General features: G+C 33.6%; 1 protein-coding gene across 4 annotated transcripts in view; it reads left to right on the top strand.

Moving 5' to 3' along the window:
* Positions 1-3,242: 3,242 nt before the first annotated feature.
* The window catches only part of LOC110994326 (paired box protein Pax-6), a 41,966-nt gene continuing 20,952 nt past the window's right edge, over positions 3,243-24,256 (top strand). For all 4 annotated transcript variants that reach the window (XM_022260898.2, XM_045628722.1, XM_045628723.1 and 1 more), the window contains exons 1-3: positions 3,243-3,323; positions 10,768-10,993; positions 15,739-15,919. In XM_022260898.2, the coding sequence (XP_022116590.1) occupies positions 3,311-3,323; positions 10,768-10,993; positions 15,739-15,919 (420 nt within the window). In that variant the 5' untranslated portion in view covers positions 3,243-3,310. The remainder of the gene's footprint in view (positions 3,324-10,767; positions 10,994-15,738; positions 15,920-24,256) is intronic.

The following is a 24,256-nucleotide window of genomic DNA, read 5'->3' as shown; positions in this document are numbered from 1 at the left end:
ATTATAACGCAAAACGCAATAGGTATAATAGCTATTTTCGAAAACTGTAATAACACAATTTTGAAATTTTGGCTCAAATATAGAATCTTAAATGTTTTATATTTTTTAAACTGACCATAGACTTAAAATATCTAGACTTTGTTTACATAAAATCATGATATATTCATGATGAAGGCTTTATTTTTCCTCGCTTAAAAATTATAACAAATGTGTATATTTTGCGAAATTACTGTTTATTTTATAATAATAATTTAAATTAATAATTAATAATTTTAATAAAATTCCAATGTTGTGTGTCCAGAAACTTCCGAACTACAATAAAATTACAAAAAGTTATTTGTCGTACTACGAATATGCAGTTATAGACAATAAAATAAACAATGTGGCTTTGATAATGTATGAACATGTAAACTGGCGTTCGAGCTATAATAACGCTTACACAGTTCTTATTTCACATGAAAAAAAACTAGTTTCAATAAATGGCTCGGAAAACTACAAACACGCAAACAAAAAGTCAACTGAAGTACGCAAATGTTTGAAAAACAGTTTCCCAATAACTTGTACGCCATATCCCGTGAGTTGAGTGTTTTAACTTTTCACTCGAACCAATTTATATTTCGAATTTGTAAAGGGCTACTGCAAACACAAACAATCACACACACAGAAACTAATATATGAAAGTCTCAGTATAGAATAAAACCTTGAAATTGCGTGTAACTTTGAGATCAAGAAAAACTTTTATCTATTTATACATATAATCATTAGCACATATACAGTGTGACTATAAATGTACAAATTCATGGAGTGATCATATACTGGTATATGATCATCTATTGGGGCTTTTACCTTACTAATAATAAATATTAAAATAAGTTTCACTTCTGACATGTGTACTTAGTAAGCACGTTTATATATAGACTATTGCTTACGTGGTTTTAGACGGTCTAAACATTCGTAGCTCTATAGACGGCTAATTATATTAATTAGAAACGGGTTTGGTCCGGTAACTGGATCTGTAGAGATAAGATACAAAGAGGCCGGCGATCGCGGCTGATACTACAGTGATGCATCATATTTGAGATGTTGTGTGAGCGAAGTGTACCAGATTCGAAGCAAACAGCCCGTAGGCTACGATTTACAGGATATTTCTTATAAAGTGTCGGAATAAAACTGTTATGAAAAATGAATCGGCGACCATTTTTAGCAACGTTGCTGTAGTTAATTATTTGATATTGTTATCCATCGAGTCGTTTTAGATAATAATAATTATTAATTATTTATTTTTCATATATCACATTTACCAGATGTTATATTTAGATGCCTTGCTATGTTAATTATTTGGTATTTATATTAATTCTTTATTCCTACATGTATGTATTTACAGTGTATATTCGCGGATGCTTGGCTGATCTAAGCGATTTCCTCAATACACCTCGTCAGTTGTGTGCTGCAATATCGTGTTCTACTCGATTGTGAGAAAGTTGCATGGTTATCACTGCGCCTACTTAAATTCTCATGTCATTTTCACGTGTATATACTTTCTATAAATTTTTTTCGTCAGTATCTGATTGTCCTCATTTTAACATATATGATGTTTGAGAGCAAACATATAACTATTACCAGACATAGAAAGTTATTATGTTAAAATTTATAGACAACATAATATATATGTCCGCATAAAATCAGTGTCTACAATAACTTAAAGCAGAGTTGGGTCCATTTTTGATTAAAGTGACTGTGCTTGCATATCTTTTATATATATTTTCTTTCTTTCTTTTCGTTATATCAAACCTAGGTCTCTGAACTGTTGAGAACTTACACACGTATTTTGTGACTTAAATGTCTTGGTACAATGAAGCTACACAAAAGTTATTAAATTATAAATATTAAAAAAAACTGTGTTCTTATTAATTGAGATAACTTAAATTCCTTTCATAAAATTTACTTAATTTCTATACAACACAAATATGTCAAAGCCAATCGATGTTTTAAATTAATCGCTGGCTATTAATACTCGTTGTCTTTAGCTTACGCTAACTAAACATGCGATATCAATAATGCATTAATTAATAAAAAGTGGTCAGCCTTATCCTATTAGTTTGACTTTGACTAGGTTCAAAGAGTCCCTCTTGGCCCATTGTGAGTTTTGAGTTGGATTCAGCTCAAAGTCGTTCGATTGGCAACTTGAAAAGATCAAAACGTTATATTTGAGTACCTGTTACTTTTGATATAACTTAATTCAGTGCGGGGTTTGATGTCAAAGCCAAAGGTTAGGGAGAAGTGTAGTGAAAAGTTGTGTAAGGATTTCGAATGGTACCTGCGTTTAATAGGTGCTTGTCGAATATATCGTCCAATTTGTGAATAGTTAATTAGAGTTACAACTGGGTTTTAGTATGGGATAAGTTGGTAAAAGCATTATAGATATAACATTTATCACGCGTAGTAAATTCAGTAACGATCTTATTTTTCTGGTGCCACTTTATTGTTAAAGGTTGGCTTGACTTGGTGACTTGCGCTTGTCTTAAAAAATTCCTTGGCGAATTTGTTGAATTAATTCAATTATTAATTCAACAAATCGTATTGATGATGATGCAAAACTTTCATGTCGTCCCGATAGTACTGAGCAACGGTACTGACACGTTAATGACCGGAATGACCCACACATTACTCAAATAAAAACTCAAACAGACAGATTGATATACAGCATGACTACCGTTCAGTTGCTACTCTTTGGGTGGTACAAATATCTAACTTCGTTACGATCATTATCAGCGCACGAACGCCAAAACTATTCCTACTATGCAACAATAGATGGCGTTCTACACAATTCAGCGTATCATCTACCAATTAGCCGTGCCTCTCGTTCACCCACCAACAGTCAGAGCGAGACGGAAAGCCGCCAATATCAAAAGCCTTGATTGTAATTGATGATGCGATTGTCTTGGGGGTCAATAATGTAATCTCTCTTTTCAGGTCACGGTGCGGAGCGAATTCGACAACACTTCGGATTCTTTAAATTCTAGTCAATTTCAATTTAAAAAGTGATCTTAATATAAATTGTGCAAACGCGGCCAACTGCTTTTAATTAGCAGTAAAAATCGAGTATAGTTAAACGGGGTTAAGGTTGTAAGGCAAAATAGGGGTGTGCGATAGAGGCGTGGGGGACTTTTTTTCGTGGGCCGGCGGCGTGGCGCTGCACGGGGGCTGGGGGCGGGCGGCGCCGGCGCCGGCGCACGCGGCCACCACGCTGGTGGGCGGGCTGGTGGCGCCGCCGCGGGAACCCACCACGGCGGCAGAAGCCTTCTGGAAAATGCCACATAAAGGTAATTTTTTTATTTATTTAAATCATAGCAAATCCGCTCTGCAGACAGGACTATTCAAACCACCCATGCGCACCTGAAACCTGCAGGCCTGGAGCCTGGAACTGGAGGCAGTGCTGCTAGGGTGTACTATGTATTAGCTATGTGTATAGTTTCTCACGTATAGTTCTCCAATATACCAACTGTTTTAGTTGACAATACCAATGACAGTTATAATAATATCTAAATACTTTTGAATCTACTCTTCTTACTAAAGGAGGAATCACTTCACTATTATTATTTCATACATCTAATTAAATTTTATGTGCCATATATTTTATAGCGTTTTCAAGATATTCGTTTATATATAGGAACAATGTTTGGTAGGTAATTAAATTATAGCCAGACGTAAGACGGAGACTAATAAAAGGCTATAAAGTGACCACTAAACTATGTAGTAATAGGTCTTGCAAGTTGTGCGCTAACTTGTTAACTATTGTTAAGTTAGAAGCTAACTTGTCCTCTTGTTACTAACTTAAACAGTTTACGACTTGACTATTTGGTCTCGTTCAAGTGTTTTGGAATTATAGTTTCTACACACCTTTGATTAAAAACGTCTTTATATGAAGTTACAATCGTTTTATATGTTTAATAATTGATAAATAGAAACAGCCTAGCTGACGATTCAAACTCAAACTAACTTTATTTATATTAAACCCAAAAAATTTACGGCGTATGTCAGACACAGGAGGCTGAGTATTTGCCTATTAGCAACGGCGGATCCAGAGGGTGGTCATGGGGGCCATGACCACCCCTGAGCTGGTACCAGGACTTAGGTGGACCACTAATTGAACATAATGATTTTATTTTAATATTTTGTCACCATACAGATTTTATGTTACTTCAATATTGAATTAATTTAATATAATTTAATAACTTTCTATGATGACAAACGTTCTTGACTTGACCAAAAAAATGTGACCCCCTCCTGGCTGGATTTTAAGCTGCTAAAGCTGGAGCCTGGATCTACCCTTGCATATTAAATTCATAAAAGATATACAGAAATCTGAGGACCACTTAAATATGTTATTGTTTTACTAATTTATTTCATTTTTTGATTTGACAATTTGCGTATATTTCAAACGTCGATTTTTTGGGTCTATGGCAAGCCGGTTATCTCACGATATTCCTTCAACATTCGATTGAAATGTGCCCATATAAAGAAAGTCCCATGTCACAGCCAGGAATCGAACCATCTACTCTGCTCAAAAGTCAATCAAATATTTCACATAACATTTATTTGGGTCATTAAGACATCTATCAATTTTGTATTCTCCGTTTTGATTATTCCTCAAAACAAAATAATACGATTATTCAGGAGCCAGCCAAACGGAGCATGCAGTGTTCGCGTCACATTATCCCTAGATAGAGACAAATAGAGCGGAAAATTACTCGTAAGAGGGAGATAAACAGCATTTTCTTGTTGCGCTGAAGTGATTTTAATGATTAAGGACTTAGTCTAGGCGTACAGACTTTAAAGCTATTTCATAGTTCGTGTGTAGATTTTAAGATATTAGATTTATTTTTAGTAATAGTTTAAACTGGTTTAATTAATAATAATTAAATATTGATAAATAGTAAATTTATAAAAAAATTCAAAGTTACTTATGTCAGTATATATATTTTAATGCTGGCGTCATCCCCTCGCTTTATTGCGATACTTTTTCGTTGAGCGAAGCAAGTACCTTGTGTGAAAGTTATTGTTATGATTTATTATTACTAACATACTGAATGTATGTTAGTAATAATAAATCTTTAATTCTACGCTAAAAACATCGATTGAAATCCTAAGAAAAATAATAGTTTTTCTCGCAATTACTAATCATTGCGTTAAGTTTTCCCTTATTTTAATTTATATTTAATATATCTGTTTTGGTAATAATATAACATGTAATTGTTTATAAATATACAAATATAGTAGCAATATAAGAAACACATTTAAAATAAAAACCTTCAATTAGTAAAAAGCATTTTGCTAAACTTATAATAAACAAATCACAATAGAATATCATTCAATACAAAGCAGAAATCCTAAAGTTTGTTGTTCTAAAAGGTATTAACAAATATATTTTTTAAAAGCTCATTTAAATGTACTTAAAGATAATCTGAAGATACAGTTACACTTTACAATTGTTAAGGACACAATAGAATTACAATTCGTACGTTTTTAATAACTTTTTAGTACTGAATTACAACATATATTTTAGGCAATTTAATACTAGGATATACAAAGCAATAGTGGATGATGAGGTCAGGTTGGGTAGGCCTTCATATATACCTGGAAAAATCCAGGAGGTACTAGAGGGATAAGTTAAAGTTGCTGCAACCGACAAGCATGCATGGTGGTTATGTGGATGACGCGAGCGCAGACCGTAGCAAATGAAGATTCCTTATCTCTGCCTACCTTCAGAGGAAGAGAGAAGAGAGAAGCGAAAAAAAATCAATAAGTAATTATGTCTGGTTTTATTACTCTTAAATATAACTAGCAAATCTTAATTTTTTTATACGAACGATAACAGAGCGATGTTATATTTTTAGTCAAAATACAACACATACACAAACTAGAATGTTCAATATGATAAAACATTGTCACAAAGTCATATATCACAAAGCTTTTAGACAAAAATGTCAACTTAAACTGTGTATTCAACATTTGTCACAGTTTTTGAGGGGCGTGGTCGCGATGTTAGATTTATGTCGTTACAAACGTCCAAACGTTTCATTCTTCTTATTTTGTTGACACATTATGAAAATATACTCATATACACAGAGTTATTACGTTTTTTTGTTAGCTCACATATTCCTTCTACGCTACAAATAAAGCTGACAAAATCATTTACAATAGCGATTAACAATACAAAGCAATATCTTAGTTTACCACGTATTACGTCTGCGTATATAAACGGAAAAAGTTTGTTAGTGCGACATTATCAAATTTTACGTTATAGACTTATAAATTATATATATTATAGCTATATACTTAACAAATAATAAATTGAATATGCAACACATTTATGAATTCTAAATAAAGTATTAAAACGATTCAAAAAGGATGGGTGCATTCAAAATGGCGTTTATCTTCACAATTAATTCCCCCATAGATAATTCAAAAACAGATACAAAATAATAATAATAAGGGTTTCAAGTGGGGGTTGTCTGCCTCTGACACCTGGTGTGATGTCAAACACAGGGACGACCCTTATGTATTTACCATGTATATGATTAATGTTGGTATATAAGCCTATTTGTTAGTGGCTTAGTTGGAATCGTTAATATTAGCAATTATAAAAAGATTCGTTTAATTTTATTTCTGACCATAAAATGATTATTTTTAACTGGTTTTATGTGATTTAGATGCTGATTAGTCTTTCGGGTCCATTAATTGTCTTAAATATTTAATTTGTGAGGATTATAGAATTTAATTCAATAGAAAAATCAGCGCATATACCTACCAGACTCTAAATACGCATTTTTTAAATTACTTTACATCAGAACCAGTATTTGCATCGCCAAAACAAAATTCAGAATAAAATAGAACGCAAATGACATACTTTTCGCTATTTATCCTACAAATATTTGTATTTTACTAGAATTACTTTAAGCGAAACATCGACTCCACAAATTTCAGAACGCAGAGGCCATTGTGAGCTTAATATAAAAAATCAACTACAACTACACATAAATTTATAGTCGCGGCCATAAAAACGGGGATTAAAAATAAATCGCTCGAATAAATTGCACCTCTGAAATTAAAATGTTCCCTCACGACACGCGCTTTCGCGACACTCATGGCTATGGTGTACGGGATGAGCGCAAGCGGTTTAAGTAGCGATTTCGACTCGTCCTTACTTGTCAAAGTTAGGTTAGGTTTTTGCGTTATATTATGTTTCAAATATTTTTTTTTCTTTTTTATTTTACAAAATAATATATATTATTACAATATGTGACATTAGATAACCGCTGTGGTTTGTATTAATGTAAGCATAGCAGTCTTGTTTAGGAGCGCGACAAATGCATGTAAAAGTAGTTTTTTAATTTAGAATTTATATTGTTTAGTGTTAGGCTATCTGTTATGTGTTTGGGTAGACTATTTATTAGCCGCGGTAGCAAATACCGCAAGTCATACAGTTACAATATTTTTAATCTAAGTATAATATTAACAATTTAAAATTAATAAACAGAAAATTTAAACAAATTTTAAGTTTGAGGGCCGTGCGCCTTACGCTGGCAGCATTATCTCGCTATATTGCGATACTTTTACCTTCAAATAAATAAATTCTAAACATATATCGTTTAGGTAAGTGAGTATAGCATTCTATAGTTATTTATTCATATATTTTCTACTTAAATATGAATTCATGTGGGCAACTGTGTTTGAAAAACATTTAAATAATAAAAATCTAAGTGCTTTATAAATAAATGTATTTTTGATTAAAATTAGCTTGTCTGCAGATAAAAGTCGTTAATACGCTAAAGGATTAAGCGATGACCTTTATGTTTTAATTGATATTTAACAAGTCTTTGTTCCCAATCACTTGTAATTATATTGTCTTGTTAACTGATACGACATTTATAAGAAACGATTATATATATTAAAGAACATAACCTACATGTTATCTTTACAATAATTTAGTTAATAATTCAACATGATTTCCTTGAATGTATGGAGGAAATTACGTTACTTTATAACATTTAATAGAAAATAAATTAATACTCGAAAACGTTTCCACCATTTCTGTAATGGCCTAGTGGCGTTCGTGTGAGACTCTCTGAGGTCATAAGTTCCATCTCCGGCTGTGCACCAATGGACTTTTTATGTGCGTACTTAACACTCGCTCGGAACGTGATGGTAAACATTGTGAGGAAACCGGGTTGCCTTAAACCCAAAAAATCGATGGCGTGCGTCAGACACAGGAGGCTTGAAACACAGAAATCTGAGGGCCCAGATCTAAAAAGAAGTTGTAGCACCACTGATTTATTTATATATATATTTGATAGTTTGTTTCCGATTTTTAAAATACAAATCTTTTTATAGTAGTTTAGAACGATATATCCACCTTAATTAACGCCGTCGCCCATTACATAACCAGTAGTTATTCGTTACCCCTGCGATTGTCCATTGTTCTTTTAACAGTCGTTGCTTGTTAGTGCATGCGCAGTCGTTGATGTTTGACGAAAGGTACGCCAAGAGGTGTTATTTATAACGAGTTTCGGCGCGAAAATCACTCTTAATTGGCGAAAGCTATAATTAATATTGAGGGGATATTGTACTCAGAATTAGTTAATCGTAATTAAAGTGGGTAACACGTGTTGTTTTGAGGTATTATTATGGCCTATTGCTAATGATATTTGCTTCAATAGTTTTTAATTTTTAATTTAAATTTAAGATTGTTTAGTAAGATTTTGATCACTCTGGGGATCTTTTTATATATTATGTTTCATGATGATTTGGTGATCTGCTTCTTGTACTTGTCACACGCCGTCGAACTTTTCTATCTAAGACAAGCCGGTTTTCTCACAATGTTTTTCTTCGCCGTTCCAGCAAATGTTAATTGCGCCCATACAGAAAGTTTATTGGTGCACAGTCGCGGTACGAACCTACGACTTCAAGGATGAGTATCGCACGCTAAAGGCACTAAGTCAACATTTTATTACTGCAAATTAAACATATTAAATATAAACATTTTATATTCACAAGACGTAAACGTTTACGATTGAAACTAGAAAAACTACAAGCCGAAATCAAAGGCACAAATGAAATTTAGCGACCACAGAAACCAATTGTTTTGGCCCTTTCACTAACTCCCACCCATGACTTAATCAAGAGCCAGCCCCAAATTCGCCCACAAATTGCATTCAATTGTTCACTTTTTACCGCCAGGCATAAGGGGTAAAAGGAATTATCTGTTAGACGTTTGATCGGTAATTCTATTCAAGAGTATTTATTGGTGTGAAAAAACTCGCTCACGTCTGCAATTTGGACCGCAACTGCCGACCACATGTTTGAAAACTGAAATTAGCTTATTGCTGACATTGTGCTGAAATTTTATATGCAATTAAAGTTATAATATGTAATGGCTATTTAGGAACTAAATGATGCCTTTTTAAACGTTTTTTTAGATTTTACTTTTTTATTAAAATGGTTGAGTATTAGAATCTCAGTTACAAAGTTTTACAGATTTCTGTGTAAACTGTATTATCAAAATATCTCATGATAAAGATGGCGCATCCAAATATATTAGTAAGTCTCTATGGAACCTATCTATGCCATAATCTTTTTTAATTTCGGATATTTTTGCCAACAATAAAAATCTTAAAAAATATATAAAATTCCTTTCAATTCGTAACGGTTATAGATACAATAGAGCAAGATTAGATAATAATTTGCGGTTCCTTAAGAGCCTTTTTTAGATTTGCAAAGCGGATTATTTTTTTCAACGGGTTAAATTTTTTTAAATTATCCTCTAGATGCACAGGTATAATGGTGATTTTTTACACCTACTCGAACATTTCGATCAGGCCACTTGAGAAAATTGCATTCGCCAAAAGTATAGAATGGTTGAATTGAAAAACGCTAAGAATATGTGCTTTGAAGTGATATTGTTTGATAACAATAAAACCAAGATGACACCTGCAATTTATCAAAGGATCAAATTTGGTATAATTTTTTAACACAGGCAAATTAAGCTCTCATATACACTCTACGCAACAACTATTAAAATTAAATAGTTTATTAAGCTAAAGGTACTTTTAAATATTTATAAAATCTTCATGATACGAACTTTACAATCAGGTTTAATGGTAGTCGAATTTGAAACCTTGAATTAACTTTAATCGTTTTCTGTGATCTAACGTCTCTAATGATATTATTTTAACATAGCTCCTCTCAAAACAATTTTTAATTTAACTGTGATGAAAAAATCGGATATTGTCAGCAACTTTTGTTATTATTAATATTATTAATTATTATTATTGTAGTTATTTTCTATTTCTGTTATTATATTAACATCATAATTATGTATTTATAGCATATGTTGGCGGATGCTTGGCTGACCCATGCCAAAGAGTTCCCTCAATACAAAGAGTTCCCTCGTAAGTTATGTTGCGGGTTCGATTGTGAGGAAGTTGGAAAGATCTAGTTAACGCTGTGCCTTCTTAGATTCTCATGTCACTTGCACACGTATATGTTCTATGTAACATATTTTCATCAGTTCATATATAATTGTCCTCATTGAAGCATGTGTGAGGTTTACAGCAAAAAACAGTCAGGATTTGTTGTTAATGCAAAATTATATCATACCTTTTTTACTTGCAAAACAATATTAAATATGACAAAATATTCCATATGAAATCTGGAAAAAAAACAGTGGTCTGTAATGATGACTCTAACTCTCGATTGTTTTTACAGATGAGCTGATGCATAGCGCAGCAATGGGTGGTGGTGGCCTATTCGGCTGTTCTTCAGCCGGACACAGCGGCATCAACCAGCTCGGAGGGGTCTATGTCAATGGTAGACCGCTACCTGACTCCACGCGGCAGAAGATCGTTGAGTTGGCGCACTCCGGCGCGAGGCCCTGCGACATCAGCCGGATACTGCAGGTCTCCAACGGCTGTGTTTCTAAAATACTCGGCAGGTGCGTATAAAATGTAAGAAGTTTTAGACGCAAAAAATGCGTCTAAGGCTCTCACATTTTCCTCTTTTTTTAGTAAGCGATGTCTTAAATAGATGACTTCCCCTGACTATTTCAATGATTTTAATATAAAGTTGAATTCTTAAGTATAATATTTTTTTTATTGGACCACAAAATTAGGACAAACACATGTCAACATCAACTTACATACGAAAATATAAAAAAAGCAGTGCCGTCCCTAGAACATGTGGACACGACCAGCGAAATTAGGTAAATACAATAAAGTGTCAAAACAAAAAACAAACAAAAATCTAAAAATAATAGCTATAAAGAATTAAAACACTTGAAACAAGAAAAGAAATTATTGGTATTGTGTCCTAATTCTATTCTTGGCTGAGGCCAGCGAACCAATCTTATTTATGATAATAATAAAATTTTCGATAGATTACAGAATTATAGTTTATTATTCCCTAACACATCAAAGCTTAAGTACATCTTAAAGTAATGAATCACAATAGTCGAAAATTGTAATCCGATAAAATCCTATTACATATGAAATTCGTATCACAATTAAACACCGAATAAATGAATTAACAAAACCCATTGTTATTAACAATACCTTGAATCGATTGTCTAAGATGAGGTCAAATTCTCGAGACACGCCAAATTGACAGAATTCCCATAACGCCTGCTGAGGTAGCTTACAATACCGGAACAATCGCTTTCGAGATTTCTCGACTTAATCAATACAGGAACTACATTCCCATAGTATTGTTTTTGTATGAATGGACGTGTGCCCAGCGTGCTAGGTGGGAATATACTGGGTGCCGCGTGGGGTGCCAAATTTCAACGGAGTTGCTTGATTGCGATTTTATCGCTGTCGTTAAGTATTTGCCCTCAACCCTCCATTTTGTTAAATCCAATTGGAGAGCTTAATTGTTGAAACTACTGTGTTAAAAATTCAAATTTAGAATTATTTCTCCAAGGTGCCTAATTAACGGAAATTTGTTGACAACATAAAATATATCGACAATTGTTACTCTTCTAATAAATCTGTATCTTGTACTGTATACTGTATCTCCTAATAAATACTTTGATAATGTCAAGATATTTCCTTTATACGATCATACAAAAAATTACGCAAACAAAACGCCAAAAGTCAATCGTGAACAATAAAATAAAGACGTCAATCAAACAACTAGAATTTTAATACCGGGTGTGCCTTTCAGGGCTGTCCCACGACCGCCCCTAAATAAAAATCAAAATAAAACATTATTTTGTGGTAATTGGTAACCCCGCGGCGATCCCAGTAAGATCTAGAAAAGTGAATTTTGCGCCCTTTGGCCCCTAATATTTAACGAGTTTAAAGGAGCTTTTTGTAGCCTTAGTTTTATCCAATTAAGTTTGTATATCCTATTATGTTGATCTAATTATAGCGGCGCACGATTCTTACTGGCGAACGGGCTTCTTTTCGGCGTTTTGATACAAGATATGTCTTGTATTAAGAATAATACATAGAGAAATTATGCAGGTCTTAAAACTAGTAAGAGTTCGGTATTATTAATTAAAGATTTTTCTTTGAAAAAAAAAGAACTGCCTGAGTCTACCTTACATTGTTTCCGTCCTCGAATAAACCAATTTGTGACAGACTCTAGAAATTTCCGAACACATTTGAAACAATAACATATTACACTTCGTTGCAAAGAAATACAAAAATCACAATACATAAAAATTACAAGGAATGCAACGGGCGGCATTATCGCTTACAAGTGATCTCTTCTAGGCAATCCTACTAATAAAAAAAATGATGAGTGGAAGAAGTGCATAACCAGAAGTTATATAAAATATATATATTTATCTATTGAACCTTACTCTAGAGAAAAACAAAAAAATTGAATATTAATATTATTCATGTACAATTCAACACATTCTAAATTTAAACTTTACATATAACACATGTTCATATCGAAATTTAGAATCTATTCATAGCTTATCAATTCGATTATGGGATCGATGTAATTCCAAATGAAAACTCGATTAATCGGTTGGCAACTGCAAAGGGCATTTTCCCACACGCCCTACGTATTCTTATCGTGCCAATTACGGCAAAGGGTTTCTTGGGGCTTATAAAAAGGCAAACGGCGGGACTCCTAATTAAAGAGGTATCCCGCTAAGATCGCATACTACATATAAACCGACGGCGAAAAGGGTTATTCTATGTCAATGAAATATATTCATCCATTTATATTGTAGCTCAGTACGAAACAGTGATTTTATCGGCAACCAAACACATGGTTGACGGCCACTTGGTACATATAGAAAATTTGTTAACTTTGAGAACACCTCTAACCAAAAATATTATACAAACTAAAGTAATTTAAAATTAAAAGAAGAAAGAGAATCAAGATAGTTTTCTCTCGTCTAAGTCTTATTTTTAGATGCATCATTACAAACAGATTTAATTAATAAGAATGAAATAAACCAAACAATTGTACAAACGATAAAACCACTTATAAATATTTGATACAAAATATTTCTAAGTAATTCAAAACAATTATTGCAAACAAATTGGTAAAAAATCGCATTTCAGTAGCTGAATAGACGGTGGCCACTTGAAACGCAATCTTGAGCCGGGATCAAACGGGGTCACTCCGGGGCGCCCTATCTCCGTCCCTTATCTGACCCCCCACTTGTCGATATTTTTCCATTTGTGTCGGATATTTACGCTTTTAATTGCGCAAATATTTCTAATAAGCGGAAGGTTCTTGATTAAATTAAAAACGTGTAAAATTTATTTAAAAAAATCGATTTAATATTTTTTAAACATATACATATGTATATAAGAATTTCAAGCAGTGTACCTTGAATGCTGGCAGCATTTCGTCGCTGTATTACATACGTTGAGCGATGAAAGATAGGACACATTTTTGTGGCTGTTTCATTGTATAGGTAATACATATAATAAAGGATGTTTTATCAAAGCTTTTTAAATTAACAAAATTATCTTCGAAGGTCAGCGACCTCAATCTTAGCTTCTATTTACAAAACGCACCCGCGACCCTATTCCGAAAACGACGCCCGAAGCGAAAACGATTACAAATCGCTACAGGCATCTCTCTAGCGCTCTTCACCGTAATAACCTCGTAATAGTCCTCCACAATGGATAAGTAAACACGTATCGACAGATGACACGATGATTTTTATTCGATAGTGTTTATTTGAGGGTTGACATTGCATTTTATTCTATTGATGACAATTTTGTAACGGTTTTGTATTAGTTAAGTTGTTTTTTTTTGTTTTTTTCGTGCTTTTTTATTGGTTATTTTTACATGAAATATTAAGAAGGATATATTAAGTGCTTAAAATATTTACACTACCTAATTTATTACAACTAAAAGTCCTTTCTAAAATTATCTATTTAATAATCATCCAGAAAATTTAAAATAATCAAAAAATCACACAAAAAATATCTTTTTTAATTTGCCAATACAACATTCATTCATAAAATCACAATCCCTATAACGAATAATATTTATCGACAGTTGTATCTTCAACGTCCTAAATATCGACACATGTCGATAGCAACAATGGCATTCAAGTACATCCGATACCAGAATATGGCTACATAGATTCAAAGGCATTAAACTCTTATTACAATCAGAATAGGATTCATTTTCGAGTGATTGCATTAAATTTTGTTAGAAATAAGTTTGTTATTTGCGAATGTGTTTGTATAGGTACTCGAGTGAGGGGATAGTTTTGAGATTATGTCTGTAATTGTCCGCTAATGTTGTACGAGTGGATTTTGAGTTGTTGAAATGTGCTCCATTTATACAATTTCAATTAGGTTTTAAAAAGGGATGTTCTGTGAAAGATGTTCCGAAAGCGTTTTAGATGACAATAAACACATTCTAAATAATTTATCTTCACAGATAATTATATCATGCACAGAATATTAAACAATACTAGCGGATCCGACAGACGTTGTCCTGTCTACACGTCTTTAATTTCAAAAATTCAATTTTTAATAAGCCATTTTGATGAAAATTATTATTCAAATGTTATGACAATATCTAACAATCCAGCACATGGTCACACACGATATAACACAATGATAGCAAAACTTTTTTTAAATTTCGGGACAGACTAAAATTAAAACTAGAATATTATTTAAAATTTGACAGTGCGATGGTAGCGCCGTCTGTCGGATACAATGTAAAACATTCCAAAATCAACAACTACTAATTAATTAAAAAAAACATTGTCCAGCGGACAAAATTGTGAATCTAAACCATTCTCGAATCTCCACGAACACACACAAAAAATTTCATCAAAATTGGTCCAGTCGTTTAGGAGGAGTTCAGTCACATACACACGCACACAAGAAATATATATATTAAGATTTACTCATAGATCTTAACATTATTTTAAAAATCGAACAATTTGTTTCAATGTATAAGTTTTAATATGGAACGGTTAACGGTGGAGGTTTTATACTTTCATAAATACTTATGGGTATAATTTTCATGATCAGGTATTTCGAGGGCTCTACCCAACCTCCAGCCGGGTGTTCAAAGCCATTGGCTAACAGGTTGAGATTAAATTAACTAAAACATAACCACTATGCGAAAAATATGCTTGAGCTGGGAACGCGTGGATCGATAAAAACATCGAAACAATTGAAATGAATTTCGATGTCAATCGGTCCATGCGTTCCTAAGCTAAGTTCATACTTTCTCTCTACCCAGGTATTACGAGACGGGCTCAATAAAGCCCCGAGCGATCGGCGGGTCAAAACCGCGGGTCGCAACCACCCCTGTTGTCCAGAAGATCGCGGACTACAAGCGGGAGTGCCCTTCGATCTTTGCGTGGGAGATCAGAGATCGTTTGCTGAGTGAAAACGTGTGCAATAATGACAATATTCCTAGCGTAAGTATCTTTATTTGTGTTAGTAATTATATTAATAAGCTGCCAACCGTTTCGAGGGCTCATCCACTGAATTGGTGCGCCATTGTCTATGCCAATTTTTGTTTGGTAACAATACGATAATTAATAGGTAATCATGGTTCCCAATACTCTCGCATCCCAGTCCACCATACCCCAATAGATATTTCATATCTTTGCAGTATCTTTATAAGTACATCGTCCAAGAACAGTCCAGGCTACTCGTTATCATCCGAGATATATGAAACGAAATACATAATAATAATAATAAAGCCGATTGATTTCCAATCAACCCAATATACAATTTAAATTAAATATATTTTCTCATTACAATCACGCTTCGTGAACCTTTGACGGGTAAAGGCCTCCTTCAGCTTATTCCAAATTTCTCTATCCATTCGCTTCGGCTTTTCTTCTCCATTCGCTTCGCTTCTTGGTAATTCTTCTAACCAGCTATTTTAGGGCGCCCTTCTCTTCAAATTACTATCAATCGAATTAATGAATACATTACAGAATACTATATGATCAAGACTTATATTTAAATACATATTATATTGAATTTTGATTTGCTTGACATTCATTATATATTATATTCACATATATTATTCATAAAAATTGAATTTATAAGCAGTCCCAGCTATACTTTACATAATGAATCACGGTACTTCTTAATTATACAACAAAACACTGCATTGCTAAGTCACAGTTTTTAAAATTAACATTAGGTGAACCCAATTCGGGTCCTTCAAGAAAAGAGCGTAGGTAATTCTTAAAAGGCTGGCAACGCATTTGCGAGCCTAATAATGTAAGTGTCCATGCGCGGTATCACTTATCAGATGAGCATCCTGCCCGCTTGCCTCTTATTACATAAAAACTTTTCTATGCCAGAGCATCTGATTTATTAGTTTGGAAATTAATATAACCCTATATTAATTTCATTATAAGTTATTGCTGATATAGTAATGACGTGATTACGTATTAGAGCTTTTGATAACATTTATTTTACCTAAGATATCTGCCTGCTAAAAAGTTTTTACCTGTAAAAAGTATTTAAATTATTTTGAAAATAGAATTTTGAAACCATACATATCCTTTGTGCCGTTCGAATTTTGAAATGTACATCTTGAGATAAATGTCGTTCACCTTGACACGTCAATGATCTGGCCAATTGAAATATGTCAAAACACGATGGATTTAATTAAATTGGCATACATTGTGACGCCCTTCAAATAAGCCGGTCAGATTCTTAACAATGCGCCTTTTAATCCAATTTTGCGACATAAAATTTCTGGTTTCGAGCATATGTTTGGTATTTCAACGCGGGCCTATTGTGTTCTGGGCCTTTGACGGAACATTGACCATTCTATACGCGGCCTTATAATTTCTATACTCAAACTTATTGTCATCTATACAAATCGTTGTCTATTATTGAGAGTTCATAAATTTACGATGACAACCGTTTTATTCGACAAAAATTGCAAAGTTAATAATCTCAAGGCAAAGTGTTTTTATGAGACTATTTTGTTGAAGTCGTTAATAGTATAATGTAGTTCAGCTGACACTAATTGATTTATATATTTATTACCATATCATACATCATGGTATATCCACAGTATATGTTACGAGATATCTTTTCTATAGAACTGTATGACAATACAAAGATTAATGGAACCAAAAATTAAAACCCAATTAAAACTACTTACTAGCAAAACTAGATAAGATACAGAACAGATAAGAACTTATACTCTTTCTTGGTTATAATTATTGTCTATGTAAGATTTCATAGATTACAAATCCACGAACCAACCACAGAACACCAAGTATTTAAACTATTAAAATCAATGTCAAAATATTCCATTTTTAAATTAAATCTCAAACACCCCCGCAGCGTGTGTATCAACAAAGACTCAAATTTGAAATTTCGATGGAAAAAATATATAACAAGGTGCCTATATCACGGTATTTTTTGTTCGCGGCAGATGTCCCGTTGTCACGTTCGATTAGCCAACGTGTCACTTCGCATGACTTTATTCGAGTACGCAATATTTTTCGATCGTATAATTAAAGTTGATGTTCGATTTTTGTTTTAACAATCGAAGTTTATTTTTGGAATATCGCTCGGCACTTGTTTTTTTACGTATGTGTTATTTTAGTCTATGAGATTGTTGCAATACATCATTACTGTTATTAATATTAATACACATATATTATTAATATTATATTTATACATTTGTATTATATTTCGTTTATTTTTTCCGAAATTTGATCAATTGGATTAATTAAGAACAAAATTGTTAATGTCTTAAACGATAGAACATATCTATAAGTAGGTACTTAGTTACCTACTATGCAAAATAAAAATCCTACGACTCGTAATACGTAGGCATTATATAGGAACCTATGTGGGAAATCTTGAGTACAATCATCATATTAGCGAAACCACACCTCTGAAATATGACATAGCTATAAGACAAAATTGAAGCCCTCACCCTCAAAGAAGATTCGGCGCCGAAGGGGCTATTTTTATAACTGTCGCACGCACCCGCACCACTGGGCAAATAGGTGAACAGTTAGATGCATTTTCACGTACGTCAGAAAGAGATAGGTGTTTATTGTCAGTTGCGTTTCGTAGTCATAACGGTCGAATGGGCGTGATGTTTCTTACCAACTGAGAGCGTACAAAAATAACGAACAATCGATTGTGGCGCAGTAGAAGAATGACGTATGTCGATTTTGGTATGTCTGGATTAGTTTGTTGATTTGGTAATGAGTTAGTGTTGATGATACTTTATTATCATCTAATTCAGGAATTACTAATATTATTTCATTAAAAACTCCATTCTTTGCTATTATAAACATAATATTATAACAGCAACAGATAGAAGTTTTTCACTACAAACATACACATAAAATTCTTTAAATACATCCCTGATATCAAGAGACTATTATAAGGTTGTCTAACATTTTATATTTCAAGTTTCAGCGTTCAATATCACGACCTCCAATGCATTTAACTCATTGAAGTGAAAACATACGTCATTTTTCTTCCCGCGTTCCACTATAATGCCACGTTTCACGCGTGAGTGGACAGAACATCTGTCGTCCCACTCACACGCATAGTAATTCTTCATAAGCAACCGTTATTCCCTCTCAGTCGGGATTAACGTCTAGTGCTTATGGCATAGCAATTGACGGGTAACTCCAGACTCTAGAAATGACTTATAGATAAAAAAATTGCTTTAAGAATGGCGTTAAAACCCCTAATACTTGGCTAGGATTTATTTAAGTGTTTTTATGATTCTTGCCAAAAGATAGTTTGCTAGGTATCATTTTTCCAGTGGACTCAGTTTCCACACTAAGACGCCTATTTCGGGCTAATTAAAACAGCCCAGATCTCCTGTTGGCCCAGTGATTTCAGAATGCGACTCTCATCCCTGACGTCGTAGGTTCGATCCCCGGAGCACAAATGGACGTATTTTTATGTGCGCATTTAACAAACATTCCAACGGTGAAATATAACATCGTGAGGAAACCTTAAGCTTTCGACCCAAAGTCGACATGTGTCAGGCACAAGAGGCTGATCACCTACTTGCCTAACACCTTTTAGATTGACAAATTATCTTGAAAATACAGAAATTTGAGGCCTAGACCTAAAAAAGTTTAGCGGCAATGATATATTTATTTTTTAATCAAGCCAGTGAAGCTAATTCCAGAATCCTATATATGACTGTTTGGGTAATACTTAATAGCGCTCAGAAGGAGGTGACTATCCGGCATTCGTCATAGTGGTAGGTAGGATGTAGCTTATTTACCGTATTATCTATATAATTAGGGTATATATTTACAATTAAATTGGTATAAGAATTTAGAACTCATAAAGAACAAGTATTTATTTAAATGGAACATGTGATGTTTCCGTGTATATTAAATACTCTTTAGTGATTTTTGATTGTCTATAATCTACGGGCTGTCTGTTATCTACGAAAAAAATAGTTACACAAATTATAATAATAAATATTTCTTCCGAAATCATTGTGTAACTTTTGCCTTAAATAAATGATAGATATAATTTAACTTTAAACTATTCATTATATTCAATTCCCTGGAATAGGTATACATCCTGAATTACGCTGTGATGTAGGGCGCAACCCGACACCACCCAAACGCTACCGAGTCGCATTTCGGAGGCTTCGGGTGTAACATTGCCGTTTCGGCACGCACAGTAATTAGATCACTTTAAGACATGTTATACAAACACGGCAATGTATAATCAATATTTTTTAAAAGTACATTTACTACTGTTACCCATTTTTTTTACATTAGTCTTGTAAACAAATGGAGAACACAAGAACAAGAGACTTTCCCTGAGGAGACTGTAAGTAGTGTTGTTGGACTTTCTTATGTTATAATATAAGGTAAGACTTAAATTACTTATAAGTGTGAAGTTAGGCTATATTGTAACGTTCTATGTGTAAGTGTAGAGACGATGTATTAAAAAAGTGCGTGTGTGCAAAGTTTTTTGTAAATTAATTATTACTAAGGTAAAGCCCCAATAGATGACCATGTACCAGTATATGATCACTCCATGTATTTGTACATTTATATTCACACTGTATACGTGCTAATGATAAAATAAATTAAAAAAATTCTGCGTTTACTGCACAAGACGTTATACGACAGAATTGCCATCTAAAGTTCTAATATGTAATTACTAAACGAATACATCAACCAATAGCGTGTATTCTTTCTTGATCTTCCTTTCTCACTCTCGATCGATTTCTATCTTTACTTCGACAAAAACGCTGCACATCTTCGTGACGTTTCATCCGTAAAAAAATACCAAAAGAAATTTCACTTCAAAAACTATAGGACTAGGAACGGGGACTGAAACAGAAGAAGAAAGCGTGTCCTTTCTGGATAAATCTTACCAATATCCGGACAATATTGCGGCAAATTCCATCAGCCTACGGTACCTTTGTATCTATAAACATTTTAGCTTAACCCGCGGAGACCCGCGGTTCATAGGGGTTTGCACCCCCACTAAATACCTTTGGGGTGCGTTTTTACCATTCCCTCAGGACGCTGAGATTGGATAGTTTGAATGCGGTTTTCAGGGTTCATTATGACCAAATTGTAGCGGCTTTAGATAACGCTTAGTTTATTAATTGAAATTCCTATTCAACCAAAGAGAAGTAGAGAAAGAAGTGTACAAATATCGTTAAAATGTATTTAATGCTTGTAATAATCGTATTATATTTGTAGACGTGTTGAATAGGCAAAGGATAATTAATTTACATGTTTCAATTAATATTTAACTTGTATTTCTACTGGCATTTACAATGATTGATCGCTACTAAAATTTACGATACTAACCCAATCAATATTAAGTTAATATATACTTTTAATAAAAAATCAAAAACTTCGAATTGTTACTGACAGTTTCCCGGTTCAAACTAATGAATCTAAATGAATTTTAGTATAGAGAAAGATTCCAAGGCCCATCGTCGGTTGGGGCACCTTGAGCCCATGAGCTAAGATCGGGTGAAGGAGGTTTACTGAGCCAGCCTAGGGGTCAGAATCCTGTAGGTCAGCCTAGAATCGACAGAGTTGAGGAGGACCTAAAAGCCAGCCATTAGCGCCAGGTGGCACAGGATAGAGAAATTTCGACACAGATAGAATAATAATACTTAAAAGTGAAACTATTGCTAAGTTTCCTACCCAGCTAAAGTCCCAATTCCCATACCGTTTAAGAATCCACTCATTTTGTAACGAAGCGAACAATTATCTAACGTCCTTGTTAATTTAACGATCGATTTAATATACAGGCCTATAGCTAATTAAGCAGACAGGGTCTAATAGGCGATAGGCTCTTTTGTTCTAAGTTGTCACTCGGGACCACCTAATGGCAGATCTCGCACTATCTCTATGATCTATGCCCGTGTCTGGGGTAATGAGGTGCGCGCGCACGTCCTGAATTGACACCTGTCAACTGTCAATATGACGCGGGAACGCCCGGGAGAAATGATCAATTAAGTTTGGAATGACTTTTTGTTTTAACTTTCGATTTTCCAAAAGTGTCATTAATGTTTTAATGAAAGTTATGTGTAAAATTGTTCCTTACACGATTTTATCGAGAATAAAATCGGACGTTTAATAATTTAAAAACTGCGCCATATTAATTCTTGCGTTCATGACATTAGTTCAGAACCGATCCGTCAATATTATGTTCGATTTTTAAATTTGAGAATAATACTAAAATACTTGTTTAGACCTCTCATCGTCGCATTTAAATATAAACATTATTTATCGTAATACAATACTGCTTGGCTGGCTCGCGCCGATCTGTCACAAGTTTGAAAGTGTCTGGTTACAGAAGATTGATTTCGGTAGTTTGCTTGTTTCGGGGCTCATTACTCCATTACACTATTAGCTAAAACATTTAAGTAATTAGTATTTATTCATAATTATTTACTATACGACTTGTTTCCGAAACATCGGCTTACCAGTTAATGGCGTTTAATAGGCTGCCGTAAATGAAATATGCAACGTTTTTTGAACTTAAAGTAACAATGAAAATATCTACTTCAATATATTTTTTAGTACCTATAGACGTACGATTGTAGTGACGCAAAAGCTCTTAAGTATGATAGTCATAGAACCACGAAATAAAACGTTAACAAAAAATAAATATTTAAACACTCTGAGCCCCTTACTTTTTTAAAATCCCGTTAACACCGCTGTACCCTCGTACTCCTGGACTGACGGAAGTTTTCGGGCTGTTTTGTACACATCACTGGCCACCGATACGGTTGCCTCACTTACAAAACGTTCTAAGTCCTTTCTTTTTAATTTGTTAAAAAGTTTTTGCTCTACAAAACATATAAGGCTGGTCTGTAACATAAAAAAAACAATTATAAATAGGCAATTCTATGTTGGGAAGAATGAATGGTATATCGTGTTTGAAAAATTTAAATTTCAAATTGGAACACGCATTCAGTTCTATCTGATTGGCTTTTGGCCTGTCAGTCGCAGAACAAGTTTGGATTGCGCTTCTCTTATTGGCAATTTTAAATCGAGTTGGAATATTTCAGTAGGATTAAAGGATTAGTGATAATACTAATTAATATTTAATTCTTATTAGTTAACGGTTTGTTAGTATATTTTATAAATATATATTTTTCGACCATAAAGGCATTAATGGTATTTACTTATATAAAAGTATCTGGCGTAAGCTTTTGGTATCGATAGTTAATTCTAATCCCATACAAACAACGTCCCAGTACCAAAATAGAGAATTTAATTGTTTTGAAACTAAGTAGATAAATCTATTTCCGTTATGAGGTGGCATTTTCTGCGATTGTTCTATTATATTGTCCAATTTCGGAAAGGTTCCATTAGTGGTACAGAGGATTATCGGACCGGTGTTCCACCGGTGTTACATTTGCTTCAATATGGGCGCCATTTTGATTTCCATTTCGAATTAATTTGTACTGTATTGAAAGCTGTATCGGAGTATAATGTAATTAATTAGTCATTATATTTATACGTCATTTTAGGTTGAATTTATTTACTAAGACATGTAATACTTTTTATACATATCTTTACACTTTTTACTGTTTTTAAAGTAATTAAAGTGGTAGTTTAGATGGATGATGGAATTTAAATCATTCCACCAAATTCTGGCGTTATCAAATTACCTTACGACATTGGGAAATTATTCCACCGTTGCCAATAGCAACCTTAAACATAGATATTATCTAGGGAGGCGCACATATACTACTAATAGAATACGTGTGTCAGGTTTTTACGCATGCGTGCTTTTTCGCCGAAAGTAGATGGATATTGGGGTTTTTAGGCCCCGAAGGGGTGAAGCGTGGGGGGAGGGAATGCCCTAATCTGTGTCCCTTTGAGGCTCCCGATTGGAATTTAGTAATCATATTAAATTTTAAATTAGACCTGCTTGGAAGTTAGGGCGATACGCAATTTGTTTCCCATTAAATAGTTGTTTACTGGATGTACTTTGATTAAGGGGACATGAATAAGAATGAGACTTGCGTATATGTATGTGTCTAACTGTTGTATTTTTTTTATTCGAGTAATATATTTAAATAAAAATTCTTAGGCTAGAGGTTCGCTAACCACAAGTGTACCTAAAGCAAAACCTATTTAGTTTTATTGTTTGAAAGGCTTATATGTGACGATTACTTACTTACTTACCTACCTACTTACTTACTTTCGTATTTACCTACCTCCTTACTGATGTAGGTACTCACCCAACTGCCTACTTCTCTTCTCAAATGAAACAATGCATGATATGTTATT

The sequence above is a fragment of the Pieris rapae genome, chromosome 6 (genome assembly GCF_905147795.1).
Source record: "Pieris rapae chromosome 6, ilPieRapa1.1, whole genome shotgun sequence".
NCBI lineage: Eukaryota > Metazoa > Arthropoda > Insecta > Lepidoptera > Pieridae > Pieris > Pieris rapae.
The sequence above is the reverse complement of the archived record's forward strand: the minus strand, read 5'-3'. Positions and strand labels throughout refer to the sequence as shown.